Source organism: Spermophilus citellus (assembly GCF_964194105.1).
Source record: "Spermophilus citellus genome assembly, chromosome: 14".
In the NCBI taxonomy this organism is placed as follows: domain Eukaryota; kingdom Metazoa; phylum Chordata; class Mammalia; order Rodentia; family Sciuridae; genus Spermophilus; species Spermophilus citellus.
In genome coordinates, this window is record NC_138194.1 from 101,116,775 (window position 1) to 101,136,766 (window position 19,992).

At 48.9% G+C, this 19,992-nt stretch overlaps 1 protein-coding gene across 3 annotated transcripts in view; it reads right to left on the reverse strand.

Moving 5' to 3' along the window:
- Positions 1–19,992, reverse strand: part of COL22A1 (collagen type XXII alpha 1 chain) — a 238,332-nt gene that overhangs the window by 53,981 nt on the left and 164,359 nt on the right. For all 3 annotated transcript variants that reach the window (XM_081266210.1, XM_081266209.1, XM_081266208.1), the window contains 5 exons: positions 15,996–16,073; positions 8,877–8,912; positions 7,485–7,538; positions 6,247–6,291; positions 1,638–1,685 (listed from right to left, as the gene is read on the reverse strand). In XM_081266210.1, coding sequence (XP_081122336.1) covers positions 1,638–1,685; positions 6,247–6,291; positions 7,485–7,538; positions 8,877–8,912; positions 15,996–16,073 — 261 coding nt within the window. The remainder of the gene's footprint in view (positions 1–1,637; positions 1,686–6,246; positions 6,292–7,484; positions 7,539–8,876; positions 8,913–15,995; positions 16,074–19,992) is intronic.

Consider the following 19,992-nt stretch of genomic DNA (forward strand, 5'->3'; position numbering starts at 1 on the left):
CTTTGACCCTCAGTATTACATCTGCAGCAGCTGGGCTGCAAGCAGAGGAAGCAGAAGAGCTCTGCAGGCCTGGCCACACCCACCCACCAGGCTACTGCTACAGGTTTCCAGGCTCAGAGCACTGGGGAGCTGGGAGTCTCCGGGATCACCCTGACTGCAGGTGCCCACGTCCCTTCTGAGGTTTCAGCAGCCTGGATGAACACAGCTGCAGCCCGTAGCACTTGGGGAGTGTCTACTGACAACGTATCTGTCTCGATGTCTAGCCCTGAGGTGTTGTGCTTAATCCTCAGCATTCACTCCTGTCATTATTGGCATAAATAATATGGTTGATATCGCTGCAGGGGAGAAGGGGCAGATGCAGCGTGACTGAATTATGAGAAATGATTTAGGTTAACACAATCCTGTAATAAGCAAGGGATTTAATCGATAGATACTGATTTCTTGTCAAGTCTTTGACAGTGGGGAAAAAACTCTCTCTTGTCAATAAAAATCAATAATTATTGTGCTACCACTCATTTTTTAATGAAGTATATAATTTTCCATGAAGATATCTCAGTGTGTAGGGAGACTGAATGTCCTAAACTTATGAAGAGGTTCTTGCTTTCTTTTGTTTCCCTCCAGTGTTTCTTAGAATATAAGGAATGAGGTAAGGATCACTTGTAAGAAATCCAGTGCCACACCTCCCCAAATCCAGGATCACCCCTCCCCAGAGTTAGACGAGGGCTTGGAGAGACAGCCAAGGTTCCTGCACACCACCCCAGCAGCTGCTCCTTCTGCAACATGAATCTCCCCTTCTCCTCTCTGCCCACTTACACATCTCCAGCTCCTCACTGTTGACACCTGAAGCCTTGGCCAGGCACCGGGCACCCTGGGATGCTTCATGGAGGACTCTAGCCATGTCCTGCTCTTTGCAGCTGGGATTATACTTAACTTTGGCTGAGTTATGCTCAATTTCTCAGAGCCTTTGCATCTCACAGGGAAAACAATTGTGGTTCTAGAAACCAGGTGAGACTACACCAAGTCTGGACCCATCACAGCTAAAAGACTGGCAGCTGTTTCCTACCCTGAACCTGTGTTTCTGGCCCTTGCATCAGCAGGACCATGAACAAGCTGTGTGCCTCTGCAGCAGACCCCGATCAGAGCACAAGGCAGCCCCGTGTAGGCTTTAAACCCAACCTTTACCCCAGAGGTCTATTTATTAACAGACCCTCATGGTATCTCAAGTCTCTTACATGACAGAGAACTTGAGTAGCTCCTGTGTCACAGAGTATGTGAAATAAGAGGTGTATACCAAGCACTTAGCTAGTCCCGTCGAGAACCTTCTGCTCCATATCTGTATTTCCCTATGATGTAGCCTCCAGCCACGATGGACAGTAGGTGCTTGGAAAGGGGTTAGTGTGACCAAGCACCTGAGTGTTAATTGTATTTAATATGTTTAAACTTAAATAGATGCATGTGGTGGCTTCCATATTGGATAATATAGATGTTAGCACGTCAGAGGGCACACAGTGAAATCTCAACACATGCTCTGCTATTATTGTTAATGCTATCATTTATGTGTTCAGAGAAAATTACTGAGATACTAAAACCCCCCCATCACCATTTTCAACATTCATGCACATTTATTATGCTTTTACCTTAACCAAGAGATTTATGTCCCCTGGAGACAGTAGTGAAGAAAGGCCCTGTCAAAATGAAAAAAAAAAAAATACATACATACATACATACATATGTGCGTACACACAGTACATTTCATGCATCTCCAGAAAGTGAATGGCTTTCAAGATGTTAACTCATAACACATCTGTGCATGCATAGGAGACAATGGCCCATTTAATGTCCCCAGCCCAAGGCCACCCAAAGATGACCCTTCCAAGGTAGCCAGCTGGGACTGCTGCCCCTGACCATGTCTAAATGACAGCCTTTTGGGTCCCCAGTCTCCTTCCGCTGGCCCTTTCTCCTCTCCCAGTGTTCCTTCCTCTTCACCCACATCAAAATCTGATTGGTCGTACAGGTACCGTCTGCACTCTTGTGTTATGGATTTCCCAGACAGGCAACAGCAGCTGCTCTCAGTAACTAACAGCTAGTGTGAATTTAAACCAAAGTCTTCAGCCCTCACAGGTGAACAGCAATTTAAACTTTCTTTACTATTTCAGGCTGGAAATATTTAATTCTGGAAAGGAGACTTCAGAACTCAAGGGTCATTACAAAGCTTCTGACGATGCGTAGGAAGCTGCAGATTACTGAATCCACATTCAAGCCCTGAGAGTTGGATTGTGGCCTTTTATGACTGTGCCAGCCTTGAGCGGGAGACAGTGTGAAGGTTCCTTTCACATTTTGGTGTAGAGCATGCAAGGCTAGGGAGGAAAGCGGAAAGGAAAAGCAGATGTTGGAGGGAAGAAGAGTCTCTTAGGTAAGAATTGGAGATGGGCATGCTACTTTGAGAACTTCAAATTCTGGGAAAGGATTGGAGAACCTGCCCAGAAGAGGCAAGGCTGCCTACTGTCCCCTGCAACATGGGAAGTGGGACACACAGCTTAACTCATGGTGTGTGATTCCTTCTGAATATGCTGGACTCCAGGTGTATGATTCCTTCTGAATATGCTGGACTCCAGGTGTATGAATTGGAAGTCTCCTGGCAGCTCGGGGGCACCTGGAGCCAATTTCTGGCTATTCCCCCTTTCCTGATACCCTGGGTTTTCCTTCCCATCCTGGGACCCACAACTCATCTGATGGTGGTGACCTCGGTGTGCGTGAGATGATGAGTGGGGTGGCTGGAAACATGCTCATGGTGTTCTCTATGCTGATGTGCTCAGTAAAGCCACCAACTCTCTGGGCTGCTGCAAGAAGGGGACTGGGGTCACTCTGACTTGGAGGTGCCTGAAGGAATTAATAGCACTGCTATGAGCACCCACTGAGCATGCAGTCATCAAACACAAGGTCAATGCCCTTTAGTCACTGGAGACAGGCCCTCTGGAGCAAGGCCAAGCTTGGCCATGTAATAGATTAGAACTTTAATTCAAAAGGGAAAGTTTTATTTTGAAGCCTTACATGTTCACCTGGGAAGGTCACAATAGGAGGGGTTCAAGTTGTTCACACTGGGACATCTTTAGGTTACCAGCATTGTATTATCTGGGGTATTTTTATACTACATTTGAGAGTTTTATATGATGAGAATGAGCCCTATTAGACAATGTGGCTAGACATTCGTCTCAGGAGGAGTGAAAAAGGCACACGTCATCAGAAATGGGTGAGTTTCCAGTGTACAGTGTGGTCGACGTGGCTTCACTAAGGTCTTTCTTTGACTAACTTCTCCAAAACTCACAAGAGAGGCCTCCAGAAGGTACGTGGGAACGGGGCTGTGAAGGACCACTAACCTTAGGATGGTGGACACGAAATGGTCCATAGCCTGTCCTCTCTGCCTCCCAGGAGTCAGTGTGGATTGTTACTAGGCCCCATGGCTTGAGACAAGACGTGGCAAGAAGTGTCTGGCTCTAGAAGACCCGTCTGTGCCCACCTGGACCCTCCTTACTCCTGGTGCGCCATCCCCCTGGTGCTGGGAGTGCTGGCTGGAAACGTGAGGGAGGTCACACAGCCAGTGACCGGCCTGGGGAGGCCAAGGGCAGGCCTTACTGAAGGCAGGGCAGCTCTGAGGCCCTGTCCATGCTCTAGACTCCACATGGGATCAGGCCAAGGCCAGACATGACCTGAACACGCTCCCCTAGTGGGCTCTTCCCCATCATGTCCTGCTTCTCCTCATCCTGACAGGTTTCACCTTACAGTCCCTCCTTAACCCACCCCTGGGGCCAGAACCCCACCGCAGCCTCTGCTTGCAGAACAATAACCACGGGCATGAGGACTCCTGGCACAGGATTCTATGCTTCTCCCCAGGTGGGTGCTGCCATGGAAGATCCGTGAGTCACTTTCTCCACCCACTGAGGATGGGCAACTGTGTTATGAAGAGTTAACACAGACGCCTGGGTGTGTGAACCCTGGACATTCCAAAGAAAGATCTGGCTCCTGGCTGGTCCCTGGGTATCACCTCTAAGCCTTCAGGCTGCGCTACCTGGTTAGAGCATCTTTGTTTACCCAGGGCCTTGGCCAAGGCAGGCAGTCAATGCTAACAAGGTGGTTGATGGTAGGGACCTTGGCCACACAGCATCAGTCTGACCTCTGGAGAGGCTGGAGGCTGAGTAATTAGGGTCAGTCATGTGAGCACCCCACGTCTCCACGACCAACTCCCAGTAAAAACACTGGGCACTAAGGCCAAGGTGAGCTCTGGTGCAGCACCTTGTGCAGATGTCACACACGGCAGCTGGTAGGCTTAGGCACAGTCGGCACTCAGAGAGCATCGCAGGAAGCCCCTGTCTAGTCTCTCCTGCAAACTCTCCTATACACTTTTTTCTCTTCCGATTCTAATCCGCATCCTCACACCCTAATGAGGCATGGGTATATATGCACGGGCATAACCATTGCCTAAGTTCTGTCAGTTCCAGAAAATCTCTGAAACTGAGGGTGGTCTTGGGGACCCTGACACATTGGCAGCTCTCATCAGTGAGGCCAGAACTCTGAGTGTCACTCTCCACCCTTGGGGCCATTTGGAGGCAGCAGGTTCCATGAATTTAAAGGTGGTCCAAAGAAGACCTCTTTCTCTTTCTGCATCTAAGCCTTTCTGTGCTTGCTCTTTTTCTTTCTCTGCCTCTCTCTCTCTCTCTCTCTCTCTCTCTCTCTCTCTCTCTCCCTCCCTCCCTCCCTCCCTCCCTCCCTCCCTCCCTCCCTCTTTCTGTCCTGATTTCTGTCTATCTTTCCCCATGTCTCTCCATCTCTCTGCATTTCTATACCTGACTCTGTGGGCCGGCCTCTCCCTCTCCATCCCTCTCTCAGTAGCTCTCTGCTCTGTGGTGATCAACTGAGAGACCTTCATGATTTTCCACATTGTCAGCCTGACTCTGTCAACTTAATTCTCTTGGCATAGAGGCGTCGAGGTCTACGTGTGGCAGACACCACTTAAACTCTTGCTGGTCTCTGGTCTGACTCTTGCTCTTCATCCACTTCCTCAGGACCTCCCCCTGCACACGGTACTCGCTTCCATGAGGCTTACCTGGCATAAAACTGACTCCACAGAGGAGAGGTGAAGCTGTCCCCAGCCTCAAACAACACCTTATGCTCATCCCTTCAGAAGGCTTCAGTTTCAGGACCCTCAGAACCAGCTGGTCCCTGTGCTAGTCTCTGCTGTGCCCACCAACTCAGGCGCCTGTCTGAAACCTATAGCAGCCAGGCTTGCAGAAGAGACTAGGAGCCTCTTGGATCCATCTTGGCTCTGACACCAGACTGTGTGCTCACTCCTGAGGCCTGCGATTCCCAGTCCCAGTGGCCACCCTCTCTTCCTTCCTCAGGAACCCCTCCCAGAGCTCTCACGTCTGCACAGTTGCCTTCCACCCGCCCCCCGACTGCTCATCCTGTGTTTCCTTCCCTCCAGGAAGCAAGGCCTCCTGCCTGGCTATCTGGCTAAAACTCTGGGGTTCTCTGGCACTGGTAACTCACTCAGAAGTCACCCCAGAAGATGAGGGTGCTGGGCCCAGGGACACCTGTGGGACTCTGGGCTGCTCTGCAGCCAGACTGCCAAGGACTCAGCCCTCAGGCAGTCCACACCTGCTTGAGCTTCCATAGCTCCCACTGTTGTCGTGTGAGGCAAGGAAGAATATTTCTGCCACTCTGAAAAGTGCCAAATGGCAACCCAGCCGAGGAGTAGGAAACAGGCAAGTTAGCAATGAGCAATAGATGATGGTCTTGTCAATCTCCTCACCACAGGCCCTCTTTGTATTATGTGCTGGCCTATTCCATGCCCTGGGAGGCTAGACCCCTAGAAATGCATCCCAGGGCTTGCTGACCTGCTGGCCTGTGCTCAGGATGGCCTGATGGGAGGCACCACCGAGAAACTACAGGAGGGCGAGAGAGACGTGCCCCCCCTCCCTCGGGCCAAGCTCTCTGGCACCAACTCTGAACCCACCGCTACAGCTCATATCCCCTCTTCTTAGCTCTCACTTTGGCTCTGAAAATAAGCACAACTGGCGACACTCCCCAGTGTGACTTATCTCTGGGTGTCACAGCATCCCCTATCAGTTCCCTTGGCCCACAGTTGTGGAAAAGCCCCCTTGTTAAGTCTCTTGAGGCTTCTGGGCTGCACTTTATTTCTCACTGGAGCTCTGACAGTCAACACTCATCCGGAATGCTCAGGTGACATACTGGTTTTCCAGGAGGCCCTCTTTCTCCTGGATTCCCTGGTGCACCCTATGGGAAAAAGGAGAGAAACCGTAAACGGTGATGAGCACATAATCCTGACCTATTCTACCCACCCCCTCTGCCAGCCTCAGTCTCTGCCATGATAAGATGGTAGGAAAAAATGATCACCCAACTCTGAAGATGAGCACCGATAAAAATTCATGCTTTTCAAGTTCAGTTTGAATATTCAGAGCTTCCCAAGAGAGTAGTGACAGTGTCCAACACTTACGACAGACAGCTACCTTCCTGTAACCTCACTGTAAACAAGAAATTAAAACAAACTCGCACACACAGAGAACGCATGCACAAGCACATGTGCATGAGTCCCCTTCCACACTGACACACACACAGAAAATCCTTTTGCAAACACAGGGGGAGGGACTGATTGGCTTTGGAAAAGAAAGTCCTTCTACTGTCAGCTAAAAAAAAACACAATGTTGGGGGGGGCAGCTATATTTTAATATTTAGAGTCAGGAATCAGAGAGTAACCTTATTTTTTGAAATAGAATCCAAGGAAGAGAAGAGGACTTTATTGCTCCCGATTGTAACTCAAAGGACAGAGCGGAAAGGGTGCATACCTGAGCACACTTGAGCAGTGAATGCTATTGCTTATTCATGCTGGGCCTCTCTCCCCTAAGAACTCAGGGTTGTCATTCACTCGCAAGGTCAACCAGTATGGATCAAGTACCTTCTGTGCCTGGCACACTGTTATCAGGGATCTACAGACAAGCATACCCTTGAAGCCCAGATCTATCTGAGCAAAAGACAGATAACACATGTAAGAGGATGCTACTGTCACAAAGTAGGAAGTGACACATCCTCAGGTGTACAGACACACCTGTGAGGTCCCCTCGAAGGGAAAGGGCCATTCCAGGGGAGGGTCAGGAAGAAGTCCAAAGAAGGTAGTACCCAATCCAAGCAGAACTGTCTGGCCAACTCGGTAAGAAATTGGCCAAGAAATTGGAGACAGTTCTGTGGGAGACCTGGAAGAACAAACATGAGAAAGAAAACTGGACACACAAAACTATAAGCCACAAACATAAGAGCAAAGGACTATAAATAAAGACCTTGGGATTTCTAGAAATCCTGACTGAGCTACCAAGCTGGCCACATGGTTAAAAGAGGCCGGGAAAGGGTGGAAGATGGACATCCAGGGGCCTCTAAAAGCCTTGACTAAGCCCATGGCATTTCTCTTTACTTACATCCTGGCCAGCTGGTCCCTGGGGGCCGGGAAATCCAGGTAAGCCTCGCAATCCCTGATGAAAAGAAGAGAAAACATCCCAAAGTGTAAGCAAATAAGGCCCCACGTTGCTTGGCAATAGTCCACTCTCATCACACAAATAGCCTGTTGGCATCTCAAATGCATGTGCCAAAAGCACCCTGCTCAGCTCATGTGGAGATGGAAGTGTTCCACACACAGGATTCTCAGGAAAACCTACACTCTGAGCCTGAAGACCCAGGCCCCCTTTGTACGCTCCTTTTCTAAGTGGAAAGGACAGCTCCTTGGGTGACCCAGGCCTGAGTGTGAATCCCAGCTCTCTCCTGTGTATCCTGTGAATAACCAGCCCTGGGGATCTTAATTAGCTGAACAAGTGTCTTTGTGCCTAGCATAATGCTCTGTCCACATGACATTCCCCACTTCTAACAAGAAAGGCCATCCCATTCCATTTAAAATGTCTGAACAGCATCTGAAAACTGTACAGATATCTTTTATTATGGATCTCATTTCCCATAATACTTTTCCTTAAATATATCAGCAAATGGAAATCAGTTCTTCCTACCAGCAAGACACTACCTGCTGCTCAGGAGCTAACCCTCCTCTTCCAGGGCCTCCATAGGCCTCCCCTTACACTCAGCCCTCCTAGAACCCCGTATTCCTTACCTCTGCTTTACATCAGCTTGCTCTAGAATGGCATGCCTATCAATTAATAAACCTGAACCTCAATGTCTTCATCTATAAAAAATAGGAATAAAAATCCCTATCCTTCTTAATCACAGAAATCATATGAATGAACAACATTTAAAATGTGTGTACATGACCAAAGGTGCACTATCATCCCAGGTGTGAAAAACCACAGGGTCAATGGTTGCTGCTTATGAGGTCAGGTGCTTCCTGGGGGCTCTCAGTTGCTTTAGCGTAAAATAAGCCCATCATTTCTGCACCTAGCTCAGGGGTCTGCCTCACCCATGCTGCAGACTCAGAGACACCCCCTCATTTGTTCGTGGACCTGTGACTGGAGGGGAGTGAAGCCAGAAGCCAGAATTCAAAATCCGTTCCTTTGGCAATTTGAAGAAATTAATTAAACCGTGGCCATCCTTCTGTGATGAAGAGGTGCCAAGGAGCAAAGCCAGCCTCATTTGCCCAACTGGAAACAGGCAGGATGGATTAGACAACCCAGCCCCTTCCCACTCAATCCACGTCCATCCCATCCCATCCCACAGGCCAGTGCTCGTATTTTGGAGAGTCTGCACCACTTAATGTTAGGAATTTTCTGGAACTACTTTAGTTTTTGGTGCCTATCATTTAAAATTGTTTCGATTAAAGCAGAATTCCTCTCGTAGAAACCCAGCCCTTCATTGAAAGCATACTGTACCGGGGGTCCTTTGTCTCCTGGTGGTCCGGAAGGGCCCTAACAAATAAACAAACAACAAATTAGTGAGCAAGTAGGAAGGACACTCCTTGACACTGCCCTGGGTTTTGTCTAACCTGGTCTCAGACTGTCCTAGAAGGGGCCACTGGAGTCTTCAGGCCACACTGCTACAAGCTCTCGCCCCTGCCCACACAAAAATGCTGCTTACCGAAGTTCCCTGGAACCTCCTCCATTTGCCCCAATCTCTTGCCACTCCATCGTTATTCCCACGTGGCTCCTGACACTTGGCCCCACCTCTACTCCATCACCCTGTGTGGGGTGGGACTCAGCAGCCCTGGCTTCCCCACACTGCACCCCTTGGAAAAGGACTAGTTCTTCCCACTCAGGATGAGGCACACTAAGGGCAGACTTGAGACCCTGGTGGACCATCCATGTGATACGGTTTGGATGTGAAGTGTCTCCCAAAAGCTCACGTGTGAGACAATGCAAGAAGGTTTAGAGGAGAAATGATTGGGTTATAAGAGACTTAACCAGTCAGTGAATTAATCCCCTGAGAGGGATCATCTGAATGGTTACTAAAGGCAGGTAGAGTATGGCTGGAGGACGTGGGTCCCTGGAGGCATGCATTTGGAGTATATATTTTATATCTGGAAATGGAAGTGGAGTCTCTCTCTGTGCTTTCTAAACATCATGTGAGCTGCTTCCCTTCACCCTACTCTTCCACCATGATATTCAGCCTCACCTTGAGCCAGAATGGAGCCAGCCTATGGACCAAGACCTCTGAAACCCTGAGCCCCCAAATCCTCTATAATTGTTCTGTTCAGGTCTTTTAGTCATAGCCATGAAAAATCTGACTAAAACACCAGGACTTGCAGGAGCAGGTCTCAGTGCTGTGGATAGAGAAACTGAAGCTAAAACCCATTAAGAACCTTAGCCAAAGCCAATCAGGGAAATTTTGGACTCAGAGGTGCTCTCCTGGTCTATGTAACTTGGAGGGCATGGCTCCCTCCGCCACGCAAGGGCCCACAGACCAACACGCAAGCATCCAAACTGTTCCACTGTGGAGTGGTTCCCACCACGGCTGCCTACATATACTTCAAGAAAAAGGGGCAGGGGACAGCTGGCTGCTGGCCTGGGAATGCTGCCAAGTCATTTTAGCATCACTCCTTGTTTTCCAATTAAATTCCATGATCTACCTCAAGCATTTAAATTGTTCATTATACTAGGCTCCACATTTCCTTTCTGATGTCATTTAATACAAAATCTGCTCAGAAGAACAGATTTTCTGTCCAGCAGTGTTCATTATTGCAGGTCTTGGCATTCCCATAGTTATTCTCTCTGTCTCCTTTTAAGAAATATGAGAGCGTGCAGAGGAGGATTCAGGAGTAAATATGGACACCAGAAGACCCCTAATGAGCACCTAATGGGATCTGGAGCCTGAGTACGTCTTTGGTAATTACAGCACTCTTTTCCAGAATTATGTCCTTCAATGTGTTTGTTCAAGAGCCACTTTACCTAAGCCTCCAATTTCAGCCTTTGATACCACTTTTCACCAGAAAGAACTGCTACTCCTTGAACAAAAGACTGACCAGAGATATGGACAAAGAATGTACACAGCAAGCCTAGAACGCCTTGTCATTTCAGATGGCAAGGCCATTATCAAAGACTGCCAGGTTTGTGTCAGAAGCACTCAGGGTCAACTTGAATAGACTCCCACTAGCATAAGATAAAATAAGTTGATCATCGAAAGGAAGAATAATCACAACATGTAAGTTTAAAGTTATGAGTCCAAAATTCTGCTTAACAGACAAACATCTCTCTGCTCACCTTTGCAAAAAGTCAGAGCATCAAGTCATTATTTGCAAACAATCAGTGGAAAGGCTTGAGCATGACTTGTTCCCTTCCACGTGAGGTGTCCACAGGGTACACAGGGCAGTTGAGGGGGGGTCTCTCTCTACAGAAGTATTCCAGCTAATGAAGCAAGAGGCATTGATAGACGTATAAGGGCACCAATTTGCAGCCCTTGATGTGTAACTGATGAAGGCATTGGACAGCCAAGGGCACAAACATAACAAAAAGGGGCTCCACCCGACATCGTGCACCTCCCCATGGCAGAGCACATGTGAAGACATCAGACCTGAACCTGATCTAGCCTCCAGAAGCACAGGGACAGAGGGACACGAGAACTGCAGCAGCAGCAGCCCCACTCTGTGGGAAGCACCTTACGACCAAAGAATAAACCTGATTTCATCAGCAGATGAATTTGAAACGGAATCCAAAAGAATGGAGGCAAAATCTAGAAATCAGTCAAAGACCAACCAATTGCTACGTGTTTACTTCTTGGCTGTTGATTCAAAGAAGAGAAAATTGCCAAAGCGCGGCATTTGTGAAACAATTAGAAGTGTAAACAGTGGCTGGAGGCTTGATGGTGTTATGAGGTGATCTTGGGATATGTGATAATGACTCAGGTGTGATAACGCAAACAGACAAATGAATTTTTAAAAATGTGGCTGACATATAAGTCGATATTTCAGGAGTGAATATGGACACCCTAGCATAGGTGATGACTGACATGTACATTAAGCACCTCATTCCTGTCCCCCACTGCAACAGTGGTGCTATGGAATCTGAGTTCCCCCAAAGCCTCATGTGTTGGAGGCTGGGTCCTCGTGCAGCAATGCTCAGAGGTGGGGTTTGAGGAAGAGATGGACCATGAGGTCTCTAGCCTCATCAGAGGGCTCAGCCATTGATGGGCCCATAATTTAATGAACTATTGGGAGGTGGTGAACTTAGGAGCAGGAAGGGTGCCATAGTTAGAGGACTTAGGTCTCTGGGCTGTATCCCTGGAGGGCATATCTGGTCCCCAGTCCCTTCCTCTCTCACTCCTGCCTCGTGATTGCTCCTCCCACTCTCACACCATGACTTTCCACCCCACCATAGGCCCAGAAACGATGGAGCCAGCCGACCATGGCCTGAAACCTCGGAAACCATGAAGCCAAAATAAATCTCTCCTCCTTTGATTTTCTCAGGTATTTTGTCATCATGACAAAAAGCTCCTAACAAGTGGGTTCGGACATTTGTTCCGTTAGAATGCTGGGGTCCACCCTCACTCTGCCATCTCCCCAGAGTACCCTCCTGAAGGGGTTTCATGTCCCGTCTTCTCCTCATTTCTAAGAGGAAAGGAACCTGGAGTCGGCCTGGTGGGGTTGCTGGGAGGACGAACGGAGAGGTGCCTGTGAGAGGAAGCATTTCTAGGCACCCGCTCACTCCCTGCAATTAGCCAGCGGAGGTGGGTTGCTTATTGGCCTTACTCTTTGTTTTAGTGGCTGCCATCTCTATCATGATTCAGTCATTCCTTGAAAAGCAGAGGAGTGCAGAAAGCAAACCCTTTGGTCAGGCACCTGAAATGCTTTCCTGCACATAGCTGGTTCCTGAGCTTCTTGGCGCCTCAGGCTATCAGACCACTGGAGGGGGGTGAGCCTGACCTGGGGCGTGTGTGCCCAGCATCTAGGCTGAATAAGGCATCCAGACAGCCAGCTTCAGGCACTTCAGGCTGCGAAGGTTGAGAAAGATGTAGGGGGAAGAGGATCCTTCTGACATCACATGGGCAAGGCAGGGAGTCCAGTGTTACCACCAAGAGCATCAGGTTGTGTCCCTCCCGGTTCCCCTGATGATGCTGAAGAAATCACTGTCACCTTATCATGAGGAAACTGGGACAGGGTGGAAAGAAGGGATCCAGGGTTGTGGGCTGTCAGTGGGAGCCTGTTCCCTGCAGAGTCCTAGCTCCTGGTGTCACTGAGGCCCATCGGTACTTTGACCCTCCCACAGCCTGAGCAAGCTATTTTTTTAGCATCGCAAACCTTGCTAAAGGAAGATCAGAGACAACCTGAAGATTAAAGGGTTCTTTCTTGTTTGTGAATGTTTTGAAGCAGTAAGCCAAAACCCCAAACACCTGCCTCGCCGCACCTCCTCCTGTCTACTGAGGAAGCAGAGGTTGGCAGACAGAGTCCTGGGCCCCCTGCCAGGGCAGCACTGCCCCTGGATGCCAAAGGCCTGGACCATGACTTTAGGGGAGGCAGAAAGTGGAGACTGACCTACAGCCAGATCTGCACTTCATGTGCTTTCTCTGGGGAACTGAATGAGCAAGTCTGTCTGTCCTCCTGAGGCCCCAAAACAAGATGCCACAGAGGCACGAGGACTGGCTTCAGAGGGTATGGAAAGTGTGTCTGCATGAAGTCCTGCTCCTGAACCAGCTGACACTGACTAGCCACTGGACCTTCTGAATCTTGAAATGCTCACTAAAGAGCAGTGATGTCCAGACATGTCATCCCCCTACCCCCATATTCCCTGGACACACCAACCCTGGCAGCTCCCTGCTGCAGACACCTGTCCAAGGGCTTGCTTTGGCCACACAAGACTGTAGAGTCCAAGCAGGGGGAAGACTGAGTTCCTGGGAAAACAGGTGTTAGAACACTAACACCCAGCTTCAATGCTCCTTCTGCAGAAAGACTTTACACTGTACCCTGTGATCACCCTGGGTCAATGGAGTGAGTTGAGACCCAGGATCCCACAGGGCCACCGCTCACTAACATGTGCTCCCTGGTCTCTCTTCCTTTTCCTCTCTCACTTTGTCACTAATAGTGATTTCTGGGATCACTTCCCAAATAAACTCCTTGCTCTTGGGACCCTAGCCTCAGCCAAAAGGCACCATCAGCTCCCAGGAGACTGAATGAGGTGGTGGATGTGATGCTCGAAACCCATAAGAGAGAATGCTCAGAAAGGGCACTGTTCCTATAAAGGGGTAGCAGCATCCCCAATGACCTTGACACACTCCTCCCTCACTCCTCCACACACCTCCTCTCAGCATGTCCTGGAACCCTTAATGCAGATCCCAGATTAGCAACAACTTTGGCTGGAGGCCAAAGACAAGATTTATGATGATTCAATAAGGTTTCATGCACCACGGAAGCTTTTAATAAATCCAAGTGGTAGGAAGACACTAAACACTTGATTTACAGCCTCTGGGTTGGAGCAAGCCAATTATTTTTCAGGTGGACACACTTATGTGGGGACATACTTCATGGGTGGCTTTCGCTGGCTCTTAAATGGGAGGTAGATGAATTGCATCCAGCCCTGCTGGCTGGCTTTCTGATTTGGGTACAGTGAGTCCCTGAGGAGTGCCCTGGACACACAGACCCTGTTACCTAAGGGAGTGTGCCACCTCCAGGTCTCAGACTCCCAGTTTCCCTCTCAGTCCCTTCTCTATCCTAAAGGGTAATCCCCATGTCCAACAGAACCCTCACTGCAGGGGAAGGGGACCCCCCAAGCTGAGGATTTTAGAAATAAGAAAGTCTGGGCTAACCTGCTTCTTCACTGCATCTTCAGTCACACTGAACCTTTCAGTTATCAGAGACCGAAAAACACAGTCCAAGATAAAGATCAAACCAGTGAAATAAAGTGAAATGAATGAAGTATTCATCGGAAATTCTAGCTAAGAATTTCTTTTAAGAAAAGAGACCAAAGTAAATATTCTCAAGGATCTTCCCATGGTGTTCAGGGACATGTAAGAAGACAGAGTCCCCCATTCTCCTACCACCTTGAAAGGAACCCTCGTTGCTAGTGGATGGGAGTAGCAGTGGGTGCTCCAGCCTGGCAGGAGGCAATGGGGCCTGCTTTAGAGTGGGTGGGCAGAAGAGGGGGGGCCAGGAGAACTTGGGGGAGGCATCAAGATGCCCCGGATGACTCTAGGCTGCATGAAGACCTCAGGGAAAATTAGAGGAACTTTCTTACAAATGACCTTGTGGTGATAAATTGGATCTCCCTTCTTCTTCTTTGAGATTAAATATGAAGAATGGCATACTTTGAATATCATTGGTTGTGTTCCAAATTTCCTACATGCAAAAGCATGCAGAGACTGGGCACTGTGCTCTAGTTATATCCCAGTCATGCTTAATAGGGGCACAGTTAGATTGTGCATCTAGATCAAAATAATAACAACAACAACATGAATGTGTAGGTAGTTTGGATATTACAAGACTTAGTGAGGACATTTGAAAAGGGCTTTTAAATAATAGTAAGTCTATTACTATTAAATAAGAGTAACTCGACTATCTTTTAAATAATAGTAAGTCATGGCTGTCAAGAAAAAATAAATAAATGCAATTTGAAGGTGCAGCAATATGGTGTCTTTAGCAAAGAAAGGACTAAAGAGAAAATAAGACCTCGAGAGAAAGCTGTCTTAACAAAGGCTGTCATTCAGTGGAGGGAGGAAGAAAAGCTGTGTTCTGCGGCACAAAGGGAAGATTAAGAAGCAATGGACAGGATACAGAGTACCACAGACTGTTCTCTTTGAGAAGAAACTTCTACTAAATATACCTGTTTTCCACGGAAGAACATTTCTCAATTCCAGAGCCAGGTGCACAGGCCTTGGAAAAAGTGTGTTTTCTCTCTCTCAACGCCTTCAGGGGGCTTGATGGACACTGAGAGCAACCCTCAAACTGGATGAGGGCCTGGACTTCCTTGACCCCACGAGCCCTCAGAACTCAAAGGCTTCATCAATTCCTAAACCGCCACCTCTGGGGACGTCTGCACTCACACCCAGCAGACGGACAGGAAAAGATTCCTTAAAACCAACGCTACGAGGACCACTTAGTGGATTTGGTGTTGAAGATGCGCTTTCACTTGTGTTCTCATCTGTACTCATTAGGGGAAGCAGGGTGATCAGTTCATCTGGGGGTTGGGGCCTGGAATCCATGAACCCACATTGTTTTCCGGTTCCAGACCCCCTCTCCCACCAGACTAACGTCGCAGGCTATGATCTAAGATTCTCAGAGTTTGTCCCATGAGTCTTTGTTTTTACTATTTAAACTTTGATAAGATTGATCTTCCCTTCTTGTTCTCTCCAAAAGCTGCATCCTCATCATTCCCACGACAAGTACACCTAGTCTTCCACCTATGTCAGCCATGTGTGTAGACCTTCCACCCCAACAGACCAGTGGCTCACTACCATGCTAGCTGGAGCAGGGGTGTCCCTATAGGGAGGCCCAGGCCGCACACTCTACGGGAGCCAGCAGGGAAAGGCTGGTGGCCTGGAGAGCAAGGACGTGCTGGGTAAGAACTCACAGGAGGGCCAGCAACCCCGATGCCCGGGTCACCACGACTACCAGGAGAGCCAGGGATCCCAGGTGCTCCTCGGTCCCCCTAGAAAGAAAAAAAAAATAAGATTGAGAGGTCAGTGCCAGAAGGAGAGGTCCAGGGTACAGGATAACCATGCCCTCCAGGGGTCCTGACTCCCACTCCATAACGTCCTCTCCCACCGCCAGGCCTCCATGTGCCATGGTTCGGCTCCCAGGAGGAGGTCCAGCACCACATGGACCACAGCAATGACTGTGGTCATGTACTTTCCAAGGCTGACCGGTCCCCAACCTTGACCATGGTTCTAAAAGCGATTACAACACTCTGATCCTCCCACAGTGGTGACCACAGTTCCAGTCTATGACTCTACCCCAACCACACAACACCCACATTTCAACTCCGAGCCTCAATCGCTGGTAAACGGATTCATCAGTCCATCAAGGTTTATTGACACCCACATTTTGTGAGTCACTTTTCTGAGTGTAGCAAGCCAGGCCTCTTCCACAACCTTGGCCACCTCAGTCTCTGGAAGTAAGTGCTGATACAGCTCCAAGACAGCAAGCCCTGATTGGGGCCAACACAGGCTACTTGCAGTCCTTGGCCCTCCCATTTGTATTCATTCACACATGTTTATTGCATCACTGCTAACAAGTTTGTTTGGGGTGCTGCTCCAGACCCCACAGTAAATGTTGAGACATGGAGCGTGCGTATTACTACCTCTCCATAATTCAAACTAAATTTGATCCCAAAGGCACAGGGCCCAACAATCTCATGCAACAGAATGTCCTCTTGTACTTATTAGGTCAGCTGGACAGCAGCCAAGCCTGAGACTGAGGTGGCAGACAGCCTTGCTCCAGCCACTTACTGTCCCTAGGATGAGCTAACTTGTCTGATGAACGGAAACATCCTCAGAGGCAGTTCTGTAGAGCTGTCCAGATAATGTGCAACCAACTGGTTCTGCCTAGAACCCAAGAATGCTGGGCAACATACTGCTTTACCAAGATGTATGTGTTGAAGCATTTTTTTTTAATTCTCATGTATAAGTAGTCTATCTTCTTCTATTTTAAGGGAAAATAAAAGAGCATTCTGGACCGTTAAGATGAGGCGTTTTTCCTGCAGCAGGACTGCGGCTCAGGGACAACGCTTGTCCACTGAAACAGCCATCTAGGCTCCAAGCCCAAAGAATGACTCACTTGGAGGCTTGCTCACTGTCAGTACCCATGCTAGGCTCTGAAGCAGAGCATCGTTTGTGGGGATGGAGAAGATAAGCCTGGCCACCTTCTCACAGAAGACAGGGACCAAGATCTGATCCCTGGCTGGGCTCCCTTGATGCTGTTTCTTCCCCTTGGACCCCAGAGGCCCACAGGTGGCCAGGCCACAGCCCACCAATCCCTGGACCTCAGCATCCCTGGCCCACCCTCAACTCTCCCAGTAGTTCCTTCCCCAACATATTTTATTTTTCAAATTTTCAGTCTGTGCATTCTGTTTCTTCAGAATGATGTGGGGTAGCCCATTCTGGGATCACGGGATGCTCAGGAGAGGAACTCAAATGAGCACTATGGGGAGGGTGGGAAGAGGAGGTCAAGAACCAAGACCAATGTAGAAACAGGGGTCATGAACTCAGAGCAAACCTGATCCCTGCTGTGTGTCTTCAGCTCTGGCCACAGTGGACCAGGTCAAGTGGTCACTGTCATGCGACTCCAGGTCCAGGTCCAGGACAGTGACAAGACCGACTAGGTAAGTTCGTCTCTGTGTCTTAGGACCCTCATCAAGAAAAATAACCACATCCAGCAGAGTCCCTGCATATTATTATGAGAGTTGTTACCTAATCACTGGACTCACCCACTGAAGTGGATTAACCATAGGCAGGAAGGGGTGGCTGGAGGACCTTAGGTCACTGAGAGCATGCTCTGGGGGTTACAGTTTGTCCCTGGCTCCTGAGCCCCTCTGCTTCCTGGCCTCCAGGAGCTGAGCGGCTTTCCCTGTCCTACACTCCCACCATCATGCTCTTCCTGACCCAGGACCAAAGCCGTGGGTGGCACTGGCAGAGCACGGAGGGAACCTCTGAAACCATGAGCCAAAATACAATTCTCCTCTTTTACGGTTCTCATCAGACACGTGGTCCCAGGGATGCAAAGCTGTGCCACACACTCAGGATTATACTTACACATTATCACTTTATCGGCAGAGTTAGCAGATAGAAAACCAGCTAAACACATATAAATATCAGAGAAATCCATATTCTTTCGTACTTGGTTTCGCTTTAGGTTTTTCAATGTGATTTTCCTATCATTATTTTCGGTTTTCGCTGGGTTCCCCTTCTCTTCCCATGGCCACGTTCCACACACCAGCAAGCTCTCACCCCTGCCAGGGAAGCCACAACAGCACTCTGATTTGTTTTCTTCTGTGCTATTTTCTGACATCTCTGCTTCTTAGACTCACGGTGGCCTTCTCAGAGACGCTCATGCATCCACAGTACGAGCTTCCGAACACCTACCCATCAGCTGACCCACCCAGTCATTCCATTCACACATGGCTGCCCGGTCCACTCCTCTATCTTCTTACAGACGCCTTTCACCTCTCCATCCATCTGACACTCCCACTGACCGCGTGCCCATTTCACCCTCTGACTTCTCTCTAAGGAGCTAGAACATAGAAACTCTCCATTTCTTTGTTCATTTAACATATATTTATCAAGTACTAAAAATGAGCAAGCCTCCCCCATCATTCACACCATCTTTGAGCACAATAAGCTCTCTCCAGAGGAAGGAGTACGGGACAAAGGCCTCCCCTTCCTGGGGGCAGTGAGTAACTGACCGTTTTTCTATACTGGGGTCAGATCTGGCTCTGTTTCTGTGTGTGGTCTGCTGTGATGCTAACAACTCCTCCAAAACTACTCCACGGCTTAATGAACAGACACTTCTAAAGGGCCCTGAGAATACAGCAAAAGTCCTTAACGTTCTGCCAGCAGAAGCAGGGAGGTCGATGGGCATGAAAGAAAGGGCATGTGCACGGGAATCTGTAACAGAGTCTGGGGAAGGCATGTGTGAGAAGTCTGGGGTCCTGCACGGAGAACCACACACAGGGCAGCAGCTGTGCACCAGAAGGTCAGCTCTCTCCCAAGGAGTTCTTAGTGTCAAATATTCCTTACTTCCACGTACAGAAAAGGAACAAAGAGTCTCAGAAAAAATGAAGCACTTGCCTTCACGTTATATATCTTGTAGTGTCTGAACTGGGATTCTGCAGGAAGCCAAACCCCAGGCATTCTGCTGGAAACAAGTGCCACTCAGGACAAGGAGAAGTGTCCTTAAGAGCCTCCTGCAATTCTAAGTAACCAGGAAGGGCTGAGGTGTGCTGATGAGAATCCCTGCTAGCCCCCTCCTTCCCAAGGCTCACCCATTCGGCACCGGGAGAGCACCAGCAGACAGCAGAAGGCACTCACCTCTCCACCTCTCCCTCCCTTCTTCCCTTCCTTCCTTCCTGTCCCTCAATCACTCATTCTTCAACTAATGCTATCTCCAAATTCCAGCTTCTCTTCCCAATGCATCGACTATGGAAACCATGATTCTAAACCACATCCAATTTACAAATTTACACAATACCAACATTGGAATGGGACACCTGTTTAAAGTCTCACCTTTTAAACAGTGGGAAACATTTGACCAAAGACAGCATGACTGATCCCGAGTCCCATGGAATTGAGCCCAGGTCAGGGTCTCCATGCTCTTTGCCCTGGGGTCTCCGTCCGCCTCTCTAACTTTCATGGATGCCTCCCTGTTCCCCTGGGGCGTTCTTCAATAGCATGCCTGTAGACTGCATACAGCCTCTCTGGGTGACATACAGGGCAGTCAAATAAGGATCACAAATATTTACTCAGCATGCAATGGGACTGTGTGCTGGGAGCTATTTTTATTGGTATGACATCATTGATTCCCCCCCCCCACACTCTGCCTGAGAAAACAGTAGCAATACTGTGCGGCTCTGT